Below are 19,082 nucleotides of genomic sequence, written 5' to 3'. Positions count from 1 at the left end.
GTGGGGGCGGGGTGCAGCCTTGTAAACTGTTGGTGTGAACAAGGTCCAAAGTACCATGGGTTGCAAAATCAACATGCTGGTGGAATTTTGATAGCAGTGATTTCAGATTTGCATGGTTAAAATCTCCAGCGACAATGAAAAATCCGTTGGGGTGTGCGGTCTATAAGTTAATGATAGCTACAGAGTTCACTTAGCGCTTCCTTAGCATTAGTCTTGGGTGGAATGTACACTGCGACATTTTGAGCACGGTGGTAAACTCTCTGGGCAGGTAATATGGTCGGCATTTCACAGTCATAAACTCCACCAGTGACGAACAGTAGCTTGAAACCAAAATGGCATTCCTGCACCATTCTTTGTTTATGTAAACACTAGGGATGTCACGATACCAAAAATCTAGTAGTCGGTACTGATACCACCAAAAGTACACGATACTCAGTACCAAAGTTGATACCATGGTGTGGTTTAAAAAAAAAAAATAATAAATAAATAAATAAATTTAAAATATAATTAAAAACTCCCGGTGGACATCCTCCTTTGGCTAACACTGGCAAAAAGAGAGAGAGAGAGGAGGGGGAGATATTTTAGTTATCAAACACTGTCTGACAATGACTAATAAAACAATGGGGGCTACAAGTGCTAAGGTGCACTCCTAAACACACACACACAAACACCCCTTATACTCTGAATGCAAGCATTAGTTTAAATTCACATCAATTATATGTTTCTTGTCATCCGCCTCGAATGCAAAGTGTTTCCATATTTGACTCCTACCACCTTTCCTCTCAATGAGTCGGGGCGGAGCTAAACTTCTGTAGTTTTTCCCCATGTGCTTGTAGGTGTTCTTCTTCTTCTTTACCACTTGTGGACCGACTAAAACACTTGTGAATATTTGCTGTCCCCTTCAGTTCCGGAAGAATTGCAACCTCGGTATCTTCATTACCAAAGGTAGTAAGGCTACTGCAGAAAAACAAGTACAGTCACGTTTTAAGAATGTTGGTACCGACTTGTTACCGAAGTATCAGTTCTCGTGACAGCCCTAGTAAACACACAGACCACTACCATGAGTCTTACCGGACCGTGCTGCTATTCTGTCGGCATGACGTGTGGTTAGCCCGGCTAGCTGAAATGCTGCCATTGAGCCATGTTTCTGTAAAAATGAAAATGTGGCAGTCCCTGATTTCATGCTGGGTAATTAGCTGTAGTTTGAGTAGGTCAAGTTTATTGCGAACATTGGAGAGGAGAATAGATGGTTGAGCTGGATGGCTTGGGTTAGCCTTTAGCCTAGCACGGATGCCGGCTCACTTTCTGCGCTTCAGCTGCCTTGCAAACCGTTTCCGGTGCTCTCTCTTCCGGCCAGCAGCATCAGGCAATACCGTAGTAATAAGGCCTGATTCGCGTAGTAGCCCGAGGTTTCACAGCTTATCTTGCAGTCCATCATTTATTCTTCCTGAGCTTTGTTCTCCAATGTTCAGCAGAATTTGGCGATGGTAGACATGTACACCAGTGCTTCCGATATACATCTGTTTCAAACTTTTCCAAATTAGTGTAGGCTACACATAACATGCACCATATTAGTGGACCCAAAGTGGCCGCTGTGTGCTACCCTGCCGCCATCTTGGAGATCAGATAATCTTTTAAAAAGTTTAACTTGGATTTGATTCTCATTACTTGCATTTGCAAACACTTTTTTTTTTTTTTTTTTTTTTTACATTTTGATAGTTAATATTTTGCGTGTGGATTTTATTATATTTGAAACTTTTGGTACAAAATGAACTCCATAATGCTGTTATGACACTCATCTAAAACCTATCAATAGGATGATGGCATAGGATTACACAAAACTCACAGGACAACTACAAACACAGTAGTTGCAACAATGAAATGTAAACAAAAGATATTGAATTAAAAAAAGAACAGTTTGCTGAATTGCGGCTGCAGTCAGAATGTTTTTATAACGTGTCCTCCCCACTTACAGTCAAGGGAAAGAGAAATGACACCCTTCTTCACCAATTTCTATAAAAAAAACATATAACCTCAGTTGACAACAAAAAACACAACAGATTTCTATATGTAGTCATTTTCCCCAAAAACAGAAAAAATTATAATAAGTACATTCACTCTACAATCCTTAAGAGAGTAATTGGCAGACAGGTGTTTCTAATGAAATGCACAAGATTAGTTAAACATCAAGAAGTGTGACTATCTCTATAAAAGCAGAACTTTTGGTGCTTGTCTACATCATGCCAAGAAGAAAAGACGTCATCCATGACCTTAGAGAAGCAATTGTTGTTGATCATCATTCTGGAAAGGATTATACGGCCATCTCCACACAATTTGTAATTCATCAGTTATCAAGGTGTTGGGAATGGCCAAGTTAAAATCCAGACCTTAATCCCATTGAGATACTGTGGGGAGATCTTAAGAGCTGTGCATCAATGAATGCCCTTAAACATCAATGAATTGCAGCAATGCTGTGAAGAAGAGTGGGCCAGAATTTCTCCAAAATGATGTTAGAGGCTGATAAACTCCTACAGAAAATGTGTACTTCAAGTTATTGTTGCTAAAGGTGATTCTAGAGTGTCATTATATTTTCCCAGCTGGTTTCTGAATATTGGTTACATTTTTGGCAGAAAATGACTACATGTTGAAGTCTTTTGTGGTTTTTTTTTTCCTGTTGTCACTTGGAGTTGTTTGTTTACAGAAGTTGGTGTGGAGCACACAGTTGATATTCATGTCCTGATAAATAAAAAGATAGAATAGAAGGAGAATGTACTTTTTGATTTCCCCATGACAGGACAAAAAGGGACATGACATGGAAAAAATGGAGGATTAATTACAGCTTCCAGGTTATTTAGTTAGTTAATTAGCATGCAAATGCTCTGATCATAGAGTTTCTTGATTATTATGACAATGTGAAACTATTTTTATGCTTTCCAGTTGAAGAGCTATCAACCTGTGCTGTCTTGCTGCACAACCAGTATGGAAGAATTTAGTGTTTATAGAGTGTTATAGAAATCTTATTGGGATAATTGTGTACAGTGTGACAAGTAACAATTGCAGAAGCCCACTGGAATGATAGTGTAAAACTGGATTTAGAGGTTTTGTAATATGTGGGAATAATGCTACATTAGATTTACTTCAGAAGTGGGAAGTCGAAGCTCAGAATTATGTAATTATCGACCACCATGCATTTAAGCTGCAAAGTCGGGGGAACCTTGGATGCCTTCATGATTTTTTGTTAGCAACAAGCTAATTGACTAACTGTGATGAGTTATTTATACAGTGGTGCTTGAAAGTTTGTGAACCCTTTAGAATTTTCTATACATCTGCATACAATTGGCCTAAAACAGTATTTCTCAACTTTCTTTTGGGTTGCGACCCAAAAGTTGGTTGCAGAGTGTGTAGCCAAAGAAACAATAACAATGACAACAAAAAACGTAATTCTAAAGCTGTGTTCGACTTCCTGCAGTGCTATGCAAACCGATCAGTGGCTGACTTGAAGCAGTGCATGCTATTTAGAATTTTTGTCCGACTTGAGACTGCGCCGAAGCCACATCAGTGTGACGTATGGCATCAAAGTACTGTGATGGCGATACGAGAGCAGCCGGCTACCTCAGCCAGCACAGCTTCTCCAGAGCGGCTGCACGAGCTCTGATGACGAGACAGCTATTTAACAATTAGCCAGACTCACCGATGACAGTGATAACATGCTTTCCATGTTTATTCTGATACCTTCAGTTCCACTAAGGCTCACAAATCCGTATTTTTATAGTAGTAAAAACCCTTTTCATGTGATCTTAATATTATATAGTGTCATGTTTGTCAAAATAAATCTGATTAAAAATATAGACCCCACTTTATTGTTTTTTAAATAATACAGGCTTATGGACTTTCTTCTTGTACATACAGGCCTGTATTAACTTAACCTATTCAGTGAAAAGTGTTTCTGGTTGCTACATGTAAAATTCAGACGTCTGTTTACCTGAGAAATATTGCATCCAGTCCACTTTTTCTGCGATAAAGCAGGCAAACACTGCGTGAGCGTTACTACGGGAGACAGAAAGTGTCCGGCTTGACGGCTCCATTTGCAACTCCTCCCCTGACTGCAAGCGGCAACTCTCACTGATTGGTTACGTCCAGCCGCAGCCGAAGTCGAACACACCGTAAATGTGTTTCTGATGCGGGACTTTTATTTTGAAAGATGTGTGTGAAAGCTGTTGATGTTAGCCCTGATAGAAAATGACTACGTCAAATAATTGTTTTATTCAAGCAATAAATATGGCAAAGCGCAAGCATGACCCCGAATATGTAAAATATGGATTTACGTACATTGAAGACAAAAGGGCCTGAAACCTCAGTGTGTTGTTTTTAGTGAAGGGCTCTCACAAGAGAGCATGACACCATCCAAATTGAAACGTCATTTAGAAACAAAACACCAAAGAAAAACTTGTTGAGTATTTTCAAAGAAATATCCAGATGCTGAGGGCATCGCGAAAGTGCCTAACAACATTGTGTTCAAAACAAGTACAGGCACTCCGTGCATCTTACTACATAGCTCACCATATTGCTAAAGCAAAGAAACCCCACACAATAGCAGAAGAGCTTCTCTTAGCTGCAGCCATGGACTTGGTCAGGGAGGTACTAGATAAATCTGCAGCAGATAAACTGAAGCTCATACCACTGTCAAATGATGCCATAAGTAGGCGCATTGAAGAAAAGTCTGATGATATAAAACAACACAGTTACAGCTGGCATACAGGCAAGAACTGCTTTGCAGATATATGAATCCACGGACATTGCTAATAATGCAACTTTACTTGTTTACGTGAGACATGTAGGAAGGGGACTTGCAGGAGAGATCTCCCCACTACAATGGCAGAAGACATTTTTAACACTGTGGATTTGTACTTGGGTTCTGCATGCCTGAGCTGGGAAAAGTGTGTGGGAATTACAAATAACGGTGCAGCCTCGATGACCAGAAAACACTCAGGGTGGTGAAGAGAATTCTTGAGAGGGCACCAAATGTGACCTGGAATCACTGCTTTTTGCATCAAGAGGCATTAGCAGCAAAGAATATGGTGCCAGTGCTTAATGAAACATTAAAAGATGTCATCAGAGTGGTGACCCTCATTAAACAAAGTGCAAAGACCACCCAGTGTTCTAAAAATCTGTGCAAAGACCTGGGCTCTGAGCATGTACAGGTGTTGTACCACCCAAAAGTTTGTTGGCTCTCTTCTGGAGAGGTTTTGTCATGGTTTTATGAACTTAAAATAGAAATCACCACCTTCCTTTTGGAGAATAACTCTTTTGCATTGTGGGCAAATCATGTTTGCAAAGACAGGCTTGACATGTTTCCCAACACTTGTAATAAAGCACAACAGCTGGATTCCTCAGGGAAAAAATGCACTGAACAGAACTGTCACAACACATCTCAGTAAACTGCAAGTTTGGTTTAATGACTATCCCTTTGGACTTGGCATGGAAAGTGTCACGTTGCCAAGCAACAAAGAGAAGCAGCTGGTGGAGCTGTCATGTGATCAGACACTGAAAAGGAAATTCAGTCAGGTAAGCCTCCCCAGTTCTTGTGCAGTGATGTGATTTCTGAGTATCCATTCTTCGCCACTCATGCAATCAAAATCATTCTACCATTCAGCACTACCTATCTGTGCAAAAGTGGCTTCTCTGCTTTGGTCCAGCTTAAGTCAACGCAGATGAACAGACTGGATATTGAGCATGATCTCAGGGTTGCTCTGTCTACCATCACCCCAGACTTTGAAACTCTTCTCATTAGCTTCCCAGTATGTTACGTGAAACAGGTCATGTTTATGAGATATCGTATCATATTAGATGTAAATGCAGTTAGTATTCTTTTCATCAGTCTACTGTTAAGGATTAGCATGTATGTATGATGTTCATTCTATTCATCAGGATAAGTGTCTATGTTTTATTAACAGTTCATGTTAGTATTGTGTGTGTGTGTGTGTGTGTGTGTGTGTGTGTGTGTGTGTGTGTGTGAGAAATAAATTTGCTTGGCTGAAATTCCTAAAACTTTGGGTCACAACTTAATTACCATGGGAAAATGTGGGTAACCTGGCCAATCCAGTTGAGAACCACTGTCCTAGAACATCATCAGATTTTCACACGTCCTAAAAGTATACAGAGAGAACCTAATTAAACAAATAAGACAAAAGTATTATACTTGATCATTTCTTTATTGAGGAAAATGATAAAATATTACATATCTGTGAGTGGCAAAAGTATGTGAACCTCTAGGATTAGCAATTAATTTGAAGGTGAAATTAAAGTCTGGTGTTTTCAATCAATGGGATGATAATCAGGTGTGAGTGAGCACTCTTATATAATGAACAGGGATCTATAAAAATCTGATCTTGTTTGTGAAAGCCTATCATGGTATGAAAAAATCTGATTTCTGAGGACCTCAGAAAAAGAGCTATTGATACTCATCAGGCTGGAAAAGGTTACAAAACCATTTCTAATGGTTTCACCTCCACCAATACACAGCCAAACAGACTGTGTACAAATGGAGGAAATTCAAGACCATCGTTACCTTCCCCAGGAGTGGAAAGATCACAAATATCACTCCAAGAGCAAGATGTGTAATAGTCCACGAGGTCACAGAGAAACCCAGGGTAACTTATTAGCAACTAAAGGCCTTTCTCACATTGGCTAATGTTACTGTTCATGAGTCCACCATCAGGAGAACACTGAACAACAATGGTGTGCATGGCAGGCTTGCCAGGAGAAAGCCACTGCTCCAAAAAGAACAATGCTGCCCATCTGCAATTTGCTAGATCACGTGGACAAGCCAGAAGGCTAATGGAAAAATGATTTGTGGATGGATGAGATCAAAATAGAATATTTGGTTTAAATTAGAAGCATTATATTTGGAGAAAAGAAAACAATACTTTCCAGCATCTCTCAAATATGGTGGTGGGAATATCATGGTTGGGCCTGTTTTTATGTATCTGTGTCTAGATGGCTTGCTGTCATTGATGGAACAATGAATTTTGAATTGTACCAGTGAATTCTTAAGGAAAATTTCAAGACATCTGTCCATGAACTGAATCTCAAGAGAAAGTGGGTCATGTAGCAAGTCAACGACCCTAATCACACAAGTCGTTTTTACTAAACAATGGTTACATTTTTATAAATGGTTAAAGAATAAATTTAATGTTTTGGATTTTGCCAAGTCAAAGTCTTATCTGATCTTATATTATTATTTTTATTATTATTAATTTGCCGGTTACAAGTGGTAGTTGATAAGTGGCCATTTTTCTAATGAATCTCGATTTCTACTGAGGCACACAGCTGGTATGGTCAGAATTTTGCACCAGCAACATGACTCCATGGATCCAACCTGCCTTGTGTCAACAGTCTAGGCTGGTGGGTGTGGTGTAATTGGGTGGGGAATGTTATATTGGCTAGAGGACAAAATATTGAAATCATAACTGAGAATCATTTATGGGGAAAAAAATCAAGATTGTTAAAGTCCTACTTTTAGCTGTTGCTGCATCTATTGGAAAATATCACTAGCAAGGTACAGATAGACAAAGACAAATGCTTATTAGATGCAGAGCATAGGAACCTAGCTTGTAACTCACTCCCAAGCACCCGCCACCACTAGCACTATAAAAAACTAAAAACTTTTTTTTTTTTTTTTTGGTTAAACCCCAAGGGGAACTATTTGCGATATTTGAAATCCACTTTAGGTCTCAATTCCGTAATTCTGTCTCTGTTCTCGGCATTGTGGAAATCATAAACCTACTGGAATATACAGACAGCAATCCATTACAGTAGTCTAATCTAGAGGTAACAAACTTATGAACTAGTATATTTCTTGAAAAAAGGCTATCCTATTAATATTATCTACATGAGAATTAAATGTGAGACTGGCGTCAACACCAAAGTCTTTCACTGCTGCACCTGGTATAACAGAAAGGCCACCCAGTGTTACTACATAATTAGAAAGCTTTCTTCTAGGTCATCGAGTATCTAATCTTTATCAAGGTGGTCATTTGGCTTTGCTGAGACATAGCTGTGTGTCATCTGCATAGCAATGAAAGCTATTAGCTTCCACTGCTATGCAGATTACACGTTTATGAATATACAGTGGATTAGTAGTTGATTTATATGGATTTTTTTAAATGGCTGATGCCGACATCGACATCTAGAAAGCAGTGTAGCTGAATGGCTGATAATTAATTACAGTAAATGGGACATACAGAAAATTGTTGAAACTAAATGAACATTTATTGTGCATAATATTTATGTAATATTCTCTGAAGAACTTAAGAAATTTGTACGAATTAAAATAAATGTTTTAGTGCAGCTTCTTCTTGTGTCTGTTCATTTACAAAAATGAAGTATTGAAAAACCTAAGCAAACTAAATGTAAACAAATGTAATGAGGTAACAATTCAATACATAAATAAGTTTACTGCACTTTAAAGCAGGATTGTGTTTGTTACACAGTCCAGTTTTTTTGTTTTTTTTTTACACAAACAACTATTTTACAAAACAAACAAAATGTAGTTTGCAATAGGGGTGTGCGATATGTATCATCTATGATAATATCTTAATTGTTATTTTAACAATGTGCGAGCTTACATTATCGAGTATGTCACTGACTTTGCAAAAATCAATCAAAACAATCCTATTAATAAGAGCGAGCTAGTATAATACGTTTATGCACACATTTTTGAAGGACACAAATATTGTCTACTACTTATCGAATCAAAAAAATCCCAGAAAATTTCGAGATATCGTGATATCTCACATGCCCCTAGTGTGCACACAGCATTACTTGTCCCATTAGTTAGTAGACCAAGTTTAACAGTGGCAAGTTGTAATGCAGGAAAAATATCCAGTAAGCCTTCTCACTTCCTCTTCTCACTAAATACTCTCACTTCGAACAGTGGAGGGTGGAAGGCAGAGATATTTTCTTGACAATGGTGCAAGGAGGCTCAGCTGGGTTTGATTCTGTTTTCACCATACCACTGATATACCACTCTTTCTGTCAGTTAGTGGATCCCTGAGGTAAAGGTTCAGTTCATCGTAGATGCTCACTCACTCTTCAGCAGGAGTTTGAGCTTAAACAATGTTGGCATAAATTTGATCAAAAAGACCTCTTGGTTCCTCTGCCTCTCACGCTGGATAAGGGCCAAATGCCATAAATTTTAAATGTATGAACACTGCAGCTGAAGTTCGGCATTTCTGCAAGTCTCATGCCTCTTAACAACATTTGTACTGCCATCTCTGAGCACAAGCACTACCCTTTCTTGTGTAATATGCCACTGGTCAATCAAGTCAGAAAGATCTCACTGACATAATCCATAGCAATAGAGCCAAACAAGACAATGAGTTGTGGGTCTTTAGGTGACTCCACATGTTTGTGGTGTTTTTGTTTTTTTTTCTTCCATGTTGCAGCCCCCATTTTTACAATGTCACTGCAGATCTTGCCGTTTGCATTCCCTGGTGTTGGCTCTATAAAGATTAATGCCTATTGTGTTTTCCTCCTCTGTCTCATTGTAAAAATAATATAAGCCTGCATAACAAAAGGCATATATGTTTTACCATGACATGCTTAGTTAGCAGCTTATAGCTTAGCATCAAAAAAGACCTGAAGACATGAAAAGGTCCACTACGCATGATATTACATTAATCGTGGACAATTAAATATGGCGCACATGAATTTAACATCTAGTAATTTAAACTTACTATCTTGCATTATGTAGCATATGATGTTCTGCTCTCATCCAGCTCACCCGACCCAACTTTCATTTGGGGGTACACAGGCTTTTGAGTCTGCAGGAAAATAACATCTTGTTTAAATGTTACTGAAGACAACGCACGTGTCTGAGGAAGAACCAGATGTGGGATTAGTGATTTTTGTGAGGTAAAATGTTTTCAGTTTTGTTTGAGTTTGTTTATTGCACCTCTGTGTCAACACATTAGCTTGTTTGCTACTGATGGGCTGCAGATCTGACATCTCATGGTACTCTTTGAATAAGACTTTATTCCATGCCGGAATATTGTTATGTGTAACATTATGTAAAGTCCAACATTCTACCACTACAGTGGGTCAGTGTGGCACAACTTGAATTAATTCTAGATCCATCAAATTAAAAGGGCATCACCTGTGCACAGCCTGCTTCAGGTCACCCCACAGATTTTTGGATTCAGGTCTGGGCTCTGGTTAGGTAATTCAAAAACATTTATCTACTTTTGGTTAAGCCATTCTTTTGTTGATTTGGATGTATGCTTTGGGTTATTGTTGTGCTGAAAGTTGAAACTCCTTTTAATCCATAGCTTACTAGCAGACACCTGAAGGTTTTGCACTAAAATCGACTGGTATTTGTAGCTTTTTATGATTTCCTTCACCTTGATAAAAGCCCCCATTCTGGCTGAAGAAATGCAACCCTAGAGGGGGAGGATGCCACCACCATACTGCACCGTGGGTATGTTTTCTTTTTCTTTTTTTTTGGTGAAGTACTTTTTTTGCATGAAACAAATCTTTTGGAATTATGGAATTATTATACCTTTTGGAATTGGTCTCATTTGGGCATAACAAGATGTGAAGAAAATGAGAGTTTGTTGTCACATGCAGAGAGTGATCAGTACTTGTCAGATATTCCTGCACCGCCTTTAATGTTGCAGTAGGTCTATTGGCAGCCTCCTTTGTATTTTTTTTTTGTCTTGTGCCATTGTAAATTTTGAAAGGACGTCCTGTTCTTGGCAAGGTCACTGTGGTACCCCATTTTTTCCATTTGTTGATGATGGTCTTCACAGTGTTCCATGGTATATCTACTGTTATGGAAATTCTTCTATACCGCTCTTCAATGCCTTTTGACAAGTGAGATACCTTACATGTTTTGTAAGCTCTTTACAGATCATGGCTTCAGGAGTCAGATGAAATCAAGGAGATGTCAAGAAAATTCTACAGAAACAGCTCGTATTTATTTGGGGTTAATCAGAATATTTTCAATGATTACAGCTGTATGATAATTACTGTTGAACATGAGATTGAACGTGATAGTGATCAGCCAAATAAGACCTGAGTCAGGATAGAGCCATTTCATTAAAGCAGGGCTGCTTTCTCTTCTATGACAAGAGATCTACTTTTCCCTATTATTATTATGTTACGATTCACCATTTAAAATATGCACGTGCACTAGACTTGCCACGATATCATAATTTTCCATGCCGGTATGGTATCCCTAGTTCAAACTGGTAATACCGATATTAGAGCTGGTTGGCCAGTAGATGGTGCTATGGGTGCTATAAAATGGTGCTAAAATAGCATACACAACGCAAGGCAGCTTGGAAACTTACATTTTTATTTTTAAACATTATGTGAAATTGAAACTGGAAAAAAAAAAAAGTATAATCAAATTAAATTGTGTGTTCACCAAACCTGTAACAACATGCCTGTGGAGGTGGGGGCTTGGTTTAACGCTGTGTTGTGCATGGAGGGCGGAACTGGAGAATGTGGATTACACACACCTGTGAGAAATTTCCTAATTTATTGTTCTGTGTTGCAGTGATGCTGGGGCGCATAAAAGGGGGGGAGACGAACACCCAGAGAGAGCGCACTCTGTGTGTGTGCAAGATTAAAAGGTGCACAGCTGAAAATAAAGCCGCTTCGTGGGATCAAACCAAGCCTGCCTTCCGTCTCCTCGTTTCCCCACATGAGGGACCTTCACAACGCCAAACAAACATAGGTTTTGTATAAAATGAACAACGGCTACTCTTTTAGGAATCAGTTGTTTGGCTATTTCGAGTTTTGTCTTCAAAATGCGGCTAGATAGATTCGCAGAGTTCTGTTTAATATTTTACACCTCGCACAGTTGTTCTTGTCAGTTAAACGGTACGACCTCTGTCAGTGCGCGTGCTATGCTGTCTGTGTAGTTTTGATACATTGGTATCAAAACCGACGTCAGTATCGCCTTCATTAGGCAACAATAAATTGTTTAAGGCTGTTCTATTCGTTAGGATATTGATATAGGAACTGTTAAGTTTCATTCATAATGTTTCCCCCTTTAAACCGGTATAAAATTTCATACTGGTATAACCACTATGACCATATACTGTGGCAAGCCTAAAGTCCACTCTATATTGGCATTTTAAAGAAAAAAAATCTTCCTCCTATTCTGAGTGAAAATGGTATGGGGGGTTTTCCGCTCTACGTGGTCCTGCTTCATCCGCCATTTTGAATGTGCAATTTCAACTGTTGTATTTGCTATTAGTTATGGTAACCGTATAGCCTCAGAAGCGTATGATCACAATTGTACGATGGCAGAGCAATGGAGATATTGTTTATAAATGATTAGGCCTATGGATAGGAAATAAGTACCTCCCCACCCCGGCCAGTGGTTGTCTTGCAGTCGACTGGTTGATAAATTGAAAATTTATACTGAATGAAAACATAACACTCAAATTAAAATATTGCTGAACTTTTATTACAAAAATAAATGTTACTAACTACCATGACAATGTGCTGTACTTTTAAAAGTTTAATAATAAAAAAAATCTGAAGATATATAAGTATAACTTGATTCATTTTCTACTTCTGGTAGTTCTATTTTAATATACAAAGTTAAGAAGCTTCAAATTATAATGTAGAAAGCAGAGTTGGTGTGCATGGTGTTCGATCAATCAGCTCCTCTTGGGTCATAAAGTATGCCCACTTAACTGAACACTTTCGCTTGGCACAGTGGAGGGTGTGGGCACAGGAGCCTTCAACTTCCTCCTTTAGCCACAGACTGAGAGTGCAGAAACTGCTTGTATTACTAACCATAACTCCATCCAAATATCAACTTTTTACGATAGCGGTGATAACATTTTGCGAGTGCGATCCTCTTTTATGAATCACAATGTTTTGTCCCCCCATCCTGCTTTATAACATACTGTTTGTTGTTCCTGTCTTCATTTTCTAATTAGTAAGTGCATTATATGTATTTTAGAAGGTTGATTAAATATCAGATAATGCACACAGCACACTACACAGTGTACACACTACACAGTGTACATAGTGTAATGCACACTACACAGCAGCAATAGAGGTAGTAGCACACAGAGCATGAAGTTTGGGAGTTGGAACCTAACTGCCTTGAACACTGACTTAACAGTCCAAAAAGTTAGACTAATCAGAAGAAAGCATTGTGACGGATGTGTCAAACACAAGGCCCATGTAAACCTCCGAAGGTAGTTAACATAACCCCTGTATATATGTGCACTCCAGTTTCCACCACAGCTGGCTTAATAGTGGTCTAAAATGCGGAGTGATTGTTGTGATCGATTGTTTTTCCTCATCTGTACAATTAAATTGGTGAGTGTGACATGCATTTCAGCTGGAGCTGTGATAACATAATTTTTTAAATTTAGTTTTTAAGGCACAATTTACCATCAATCTTTCGCTATTTAATAATGCTACCATGAAATAAATTTGACACTGAAAAAAATATTAAAATAAGATGGGGGTGTTGATATTGCATAGCAAACTCACAGTATTATGAAATATGTGTTAAACTAATATTTTATTTGTTTCAGTGTCAATATCTTGTGAAGCCTGTATCAGGATATGTCTCGTATCATGGCCTTAGTGTATTCTCTCATGCCTACTGCTTATGTTTTTCCAACTGCAGCACACACTGTTCAAATGATGTAGGTATACTAGAGCAGGGACAACACTAGTAGTGCAATTAAGAAACACTAAAATGCACTTGTTTGCTAGGGCTCCTGATGTTTAGTTTCTTTTGCCTGGGCTGTTCTTCACACTCCCGTTTGTTTGCATGCGTGTTCAGGAGCATCATCTGCAGCGGGCGATCTCAGCACAACAGGTGTATGGGGAAAAGAGGGACAACATGGTGATTCCTGTGCCTGAGGCTGAGAGCAACATCACTTACTATGAGAGCCTCTATCCAGGTGACTTTAAGATGCCCAAGCAACTCATCCACATACAGCGTAAGTAGGCTGTGCATGTTGTGTTTTGTGTGCATGAGAGGCAGTAATTGTAGATTCTTAGCTGGTAACTCTGAAAGCAATGTAAATAACATTTAAAATGACATGACATTACAAATTTGTACAAAAACACAAATGTTGATATTCCCAATCTATTCTTTCTATTCTGTGCTTTTGTTTTTGTTTGCCACTATGTTCATATTTCGGGGAAGCACTTATATGCGCTTATATTTGTCCATGCAGCCTTTAGCTTGGATGCAGAGCAACCGGATTATGACCTGGACACAGAAGATGAGGTGTTCATTAACAGGCTAAGGAAGAAAATGGAGATGGGGGCTCTGCAGTTTGAGGAAATGATCGATCGGCTGGAGAAAGGCAGTGGGCAGCAGGTAGATCCAGCAAAATACTGGGAATGGAATGGTAAAGAATCTGCAATACTGGTGTTGGGTCAGTGACTGCTAGGGAAATTATGGAAAAGATGTGGGATAGTTCAATTCAGTTTGTATAGTGATTTTATCAAAAGACATTGTCAAAAGGCAGCTTTACAGAAATTTGGATGTAGAGCCAGGCCTCTAATGAACAAGCCAGAGGTGACCGTGGCAAGGAAAAACTCCAAGATGACTTAAGGACGAAGCTACACATGGGACAAGTAACAATAGTATTGGGATTCACTGATGTATTGCGTCTATCGCAAAGGCTATCAAGTTCAATCATTACAATCATTATGTTTCCTATGTTGTTTATCCTATTTTGTAGTTCATATAACTATAACAACATTTTTAGCCTATGTTGCTTGACTGGAGCAGGGCAACAAAACATCTTTCTGTGATGCAGGTTAGCTGCCCTTGTCTGTGCTTAGCAGACAGATGAATGTCTTCCCTCTGCAAATACAAACGGGACTAAAATTAAGAAAATTAAACAACGTTTTTATCATTTATACTACTTTAGTATACAAGTAAGCATTCAGTAAGCATCTTAACTACAGAGCACATGTATGTATAGTTCATATAATTTTATTAAAATTTTATAACGAGCTTAGTTACAGCTAATAACTTTTCATTTATTTACAGTCATGCCTTAACATGTATATAATGCACGTATGTCTGGCCATATCCCTTTCCATGTTGGACCATCCAGAGTACCAGAAAGTGAGTGAAGTTCAGAAAGCATCAAGCAGAAGTAGAAATGTAGGATGAATCCAGCAGGTCCAGAGGGTGAGAGGAGACACAATGTGTGTGTCAGGATCAGGTACACATACAACTTGAGACATGGAGAACAGATTATTAGGGATGCTGATGTCCTACAGTTATTTTAAAGGGTGTACGTTGTGATCAGAATACAAGGGACTCTAGCACAAGGGACTCTAGCAGGTCTGTCTGTTGGATATGAAATATTGAAAATGCTGCATACAGTACATTAGTGCAGGAAATATTGGAAATGGTTATGCTGGAATGTATTTGTTTTTTGATGGTTTCAGGGTTCGCTTGACTAAGGCTGAAGTTGGTGTTATTACAGTTAAACCTGATCATCAGCACTGTGTTTCCCCCAAATTTTAAGTTTAACTTTTTAAACTTGGCAACATAGTCTTGTATATACCAGCATATAATTTCAAAGGAGTTTGCGCATTTATGAACTTTGAGCCAAAAGAGCTGTAGTACATGCACAGTTTAGTATTTTCTCTATCTGTCTTGCTGATTTCATAAAATTGTGAGGATTGGAGTATGGAAAATGCTAATGGTTTACAGTAAAGCCTCTTTTCATTATAGGGACAAATATTTAGAGCTGCTGTATCTGGCTGGCTCAGGTTATGAGGAGAGATGGCTCAATCTGTGATCTTTGAGGATACCAATTGACGAAAGGGGGCAGGGCCAAATATCAAGAAACTTACTTTTGGTCAGCTCAGACAAAAACAAATAAATTAGTTTGCTGCCGATTAAAACCACTACTGGAATGCTTAAATGGAGAGATTGCACTGGTGTGCTAGTAAACTGATATTTTCTGCTAGTGCTTGTATTCACTGTACTCAGTTGCATAAATATATTCTTTGGTGTTATGTCAGGTTAATTCTTTTTTGGTTCCCTCATAAGGCACACTGGCTTTACAAACTTTGCAATTTGCATGGGCCTGGTGAAAAACTGTCAGCGAAAATCATTACATTTTCATTTCCCATGTAAGCATGTAACATTAGTGTAAAAAAAAAATAAATAATATGAAAACATCAATTCATTTCATTTTATCATATTGGAATTTAGTGACCATAATTAAAATTGAACCACTAACAGGAAAAAGAAGATCCAAACTACCCGTTGCATTTTCTTGATGAACTGCTAAATGAGTGGCAACATTAAAATAAAATCCATTGTGTACTTTCTTTACTTTTTCATAACATTAGGCAACATACCTGACAAAAGTTAAGAGATGGCTAGGGAACTGATGGCAGAAATTACTACTATGGTCTCATCATCAGGCACTCAGACTTTCTTTGTCACATTTTCAGACACTGAAGTGTAGGTGAGGTGGAGCTGCACTATGAAAAGCCAAAAGGGTCATATAGAAACAAAATATTCAAGTAGGTTGTTTAATTTCATAAAGCTGGTGCAATGTTTCCAACAGGGGTGAAATATACTTGTGGTGGTATCTGGTGGAAAATGCTGGCATTACCTGCTGGCGCAAAAATGGTCTACTACATGTGACAAACAAAAAAATAATGTGACCTTTAACACAATATTTCGATTTATTGAATATTTATATTAATTTCACTAATTTCATCTAATTCACGGTTACAACACCCCCCAACGTTTAAAAAAAACCTTGGGGACAATGTTTAAAAAAACCCAAACAAACAAAAAACACTCTTTAGCGTGTACACAGAACTTCTATGTATTTAAAAGTGGCACTGTTTGTCAGAGCGCATAATCTTTCTAGGTTTTTCAAAGAAGAGCTCCAGTGCCTGTTCATATGGGAACACTGCTGCTGGTCACATGCAGCTAGGTGCTCTCCTTTCAGTCTGTTTTTCAGGTCACTTTTGACTTTAAAAACAGGCATTGACTTTTAATTAACTATACAGAAATTAGATGCAAAATACATTTAGTACTCAAAGAAAGATAAAATTCACTTACCCTGTTCATGGTTGAAAAATATCTCTCATAGTTAACACTGGAGGCAGGGATGACCAGGGTTGACTGCAATTATAATTTCATATCAAATTAACTCACACATAATTATTGAGACTTATACATTTATTTATTTTCATTTCACGCTAACTGCTAATGTTGGCTAAGTTACGTGTGGTGCTGTGCATCTCTCTTCCTCATCCTCATGCCATATTCCTTGAACAATGACATTTGCACATGTAAACAGAACCTTGTACTGAACATGTCTTTCAAGTTTGTTTCAAATCACTGAGATGGGTTAAGCTTTTTCACTTAAGGCCTTTCACATTCCAGCTGGTGCAGTTGATAGACCTGCCTGGCACTGGCACTGCCTGTCAGTGAAAGAAACACTGATATGGCCAATCATGATTTAGAATTATATGAGTAAACCAGCTGCAACTCCTTACAATTTATTTACATGTGGTCGCCATATTGTTTACAGATCTCACATAGTTTTTGTTGATTATTGCACCTTGCAATAATCTAGTAGTGACCTTGCATGGCAGCTCTGCAGCCATTCGGGGGGGGGGGGGGGGTGTGTGTGTGTTTGTGAATAGGTGAATGAGAAACAGTGTAAAGTGCTTTGTAAAAGACGCTATAGAAGTACAGACCATTTGCTTTTATTGAGGGTCACTCTACTGAGTGGTTTGACATTAATATTGTAAAGATTGGGGAGGAAAAAACCTGGGAATATTTTGCAAAAAAAGTTTCACGTATTTATTATATAAACAGAGCTTAATGCACAAAAAGGAAATTTTGTATGGTATGACCAAAGACTAAAGCTAACAAAGAAATTCCGCTTTACACCTTATTTTCCAAGAGATATGCTTATTTTTGTGTATATGGACATTTTTTAAAAAGCAATTAGGTCGTCCTCAAAAAACATCCACATTAAAACACAGATGCACAATAAAAAATTTCAGCTCAGTGAGACAGTTCCTGAGAAACGGTTATCTTGGCTCCACCAACTATGCATGACCATGTCCTAAACTTTGCTTGTGAGCTCTAGGTTTTCTCCTGTGTAGGCCCATCACATTTCGTGCGAAAACTATGCCAGCAATCATGAGTTACAGTTGTTTGAGTAAATTACACTCCTTAGAATTGATTGACATTTGATTGTGGTGGCCATATTGTTTATTAATATTGACATGTTGATCATTATTGAGGTTTACATACTGCTGAGTTGTTTGAAACTAAATTTGTGAAGATTGGCAAAAAAATCCTAGGAGTAGTTTTCAAAAGTAGGTTTAGCATATTAGGCAAATTAGAAAAAAATCCATCATGGTGGAAATTAGTGGGTGGGACCTAGCTCAGTTTGACTTTAGGCAAGGAAAAAACAAAAGAAAAGGGACTTAAAGTTTTCAAGATATGGGACAAATCGTAAATGCTTGTGCTATAGCTCTGCCATAAGGCCAATTAGGCCTATGTCACTTATCTGAGTAGGGGCACGGCATACTAAATGTTGACCAAGTTTCACTTATGCAAGACTTACAGTTTGGTCTGCATGAGTTTCAGCATGTAAGAAGAAGAACCACCTTTGGCCACGCAATACCAATGTGATGAAGAAAATGAAAGGACAGTTAATTATTTTCTTTTATTTTTATTTTAAAATGAAAATGTAAATGGTGTTATTTCATTAAATTTTTTCATTTTGGCACCATAGAAATGTAATGGGGTTTGCACTTTAATTTATTTTTTGGCACAAAATACCTTCCATGCTACACTGCCAGTGCTTTCTCTATAGTGTTTCATTGCCTGTGAAGGTAGTTTGTGATTGCCTAGGTAGGCAAAAAGGGAGTGCTTGAGCACTTATATTCATCTGCCATGCTCGTAGGCTGATCAGCTAATGCAGAATACCTTGAAATGCTTTCATAGTCCTAATTAGTTCGGCCGGGTCTAACAGTCAGTCAAACTCATGTTGTCACTTGCGTTATAGCAGCTATAAACGGAT

The 19,082-nt window shown here is 38.3% G+C and overlaps 1 protein-coding gene across 3 annotated transcripts in view; it reads left to right on the top strand.

Moving 5' to 3' along the window:
* Window positions 1-19,082, top strand: part of epc1b (enhancer of polycomb homolog 1 (Drosophila) b) — a 123,118-nt gene that overhangs the window by 22,600 nt on the left and 81,436 nt on the right. For all 3 annotated transcript variants that reach the window (XR_008388737.1, XM_053651728.1, XM_053651729.1), the window contains exons 2-3: window positions 13,823-13,982; window positions 14,223-14,368. Coding sequence is in view for 2 of the 3 variants with exons in the window: in XM_053651728.1 (XP_053507703.1) it covers window positions 13,823-13,982; window positions 14,223-14,368 (306 nt within the window). In the remaining variant the exon portion in view is untranslated. The remainder of the gene's footprint in view (window positions 1-13,822; window positions 13,983-14,222; window positions 14,369-19,082) is intronic.

This window comes from Ictalurus furcatus, chromosome 20, assembly GCF_023375685.1.
Source record: "Ictalurus furcatus strain D&B chromosome 20, Billie_1.0, whole genome shotgun sequence".
Taxonomy (NCBI): Eukaryota; Metazoa; Chordata; class Actinopteri; order Siluriformes; family Ictaluridae; genus Ictalurus; species Ictalurus furcatus.
Note: the sequence above shows the minus strand (reverse complement) of the source record. Positions and strands in the feature narration are given on the sequence as shown.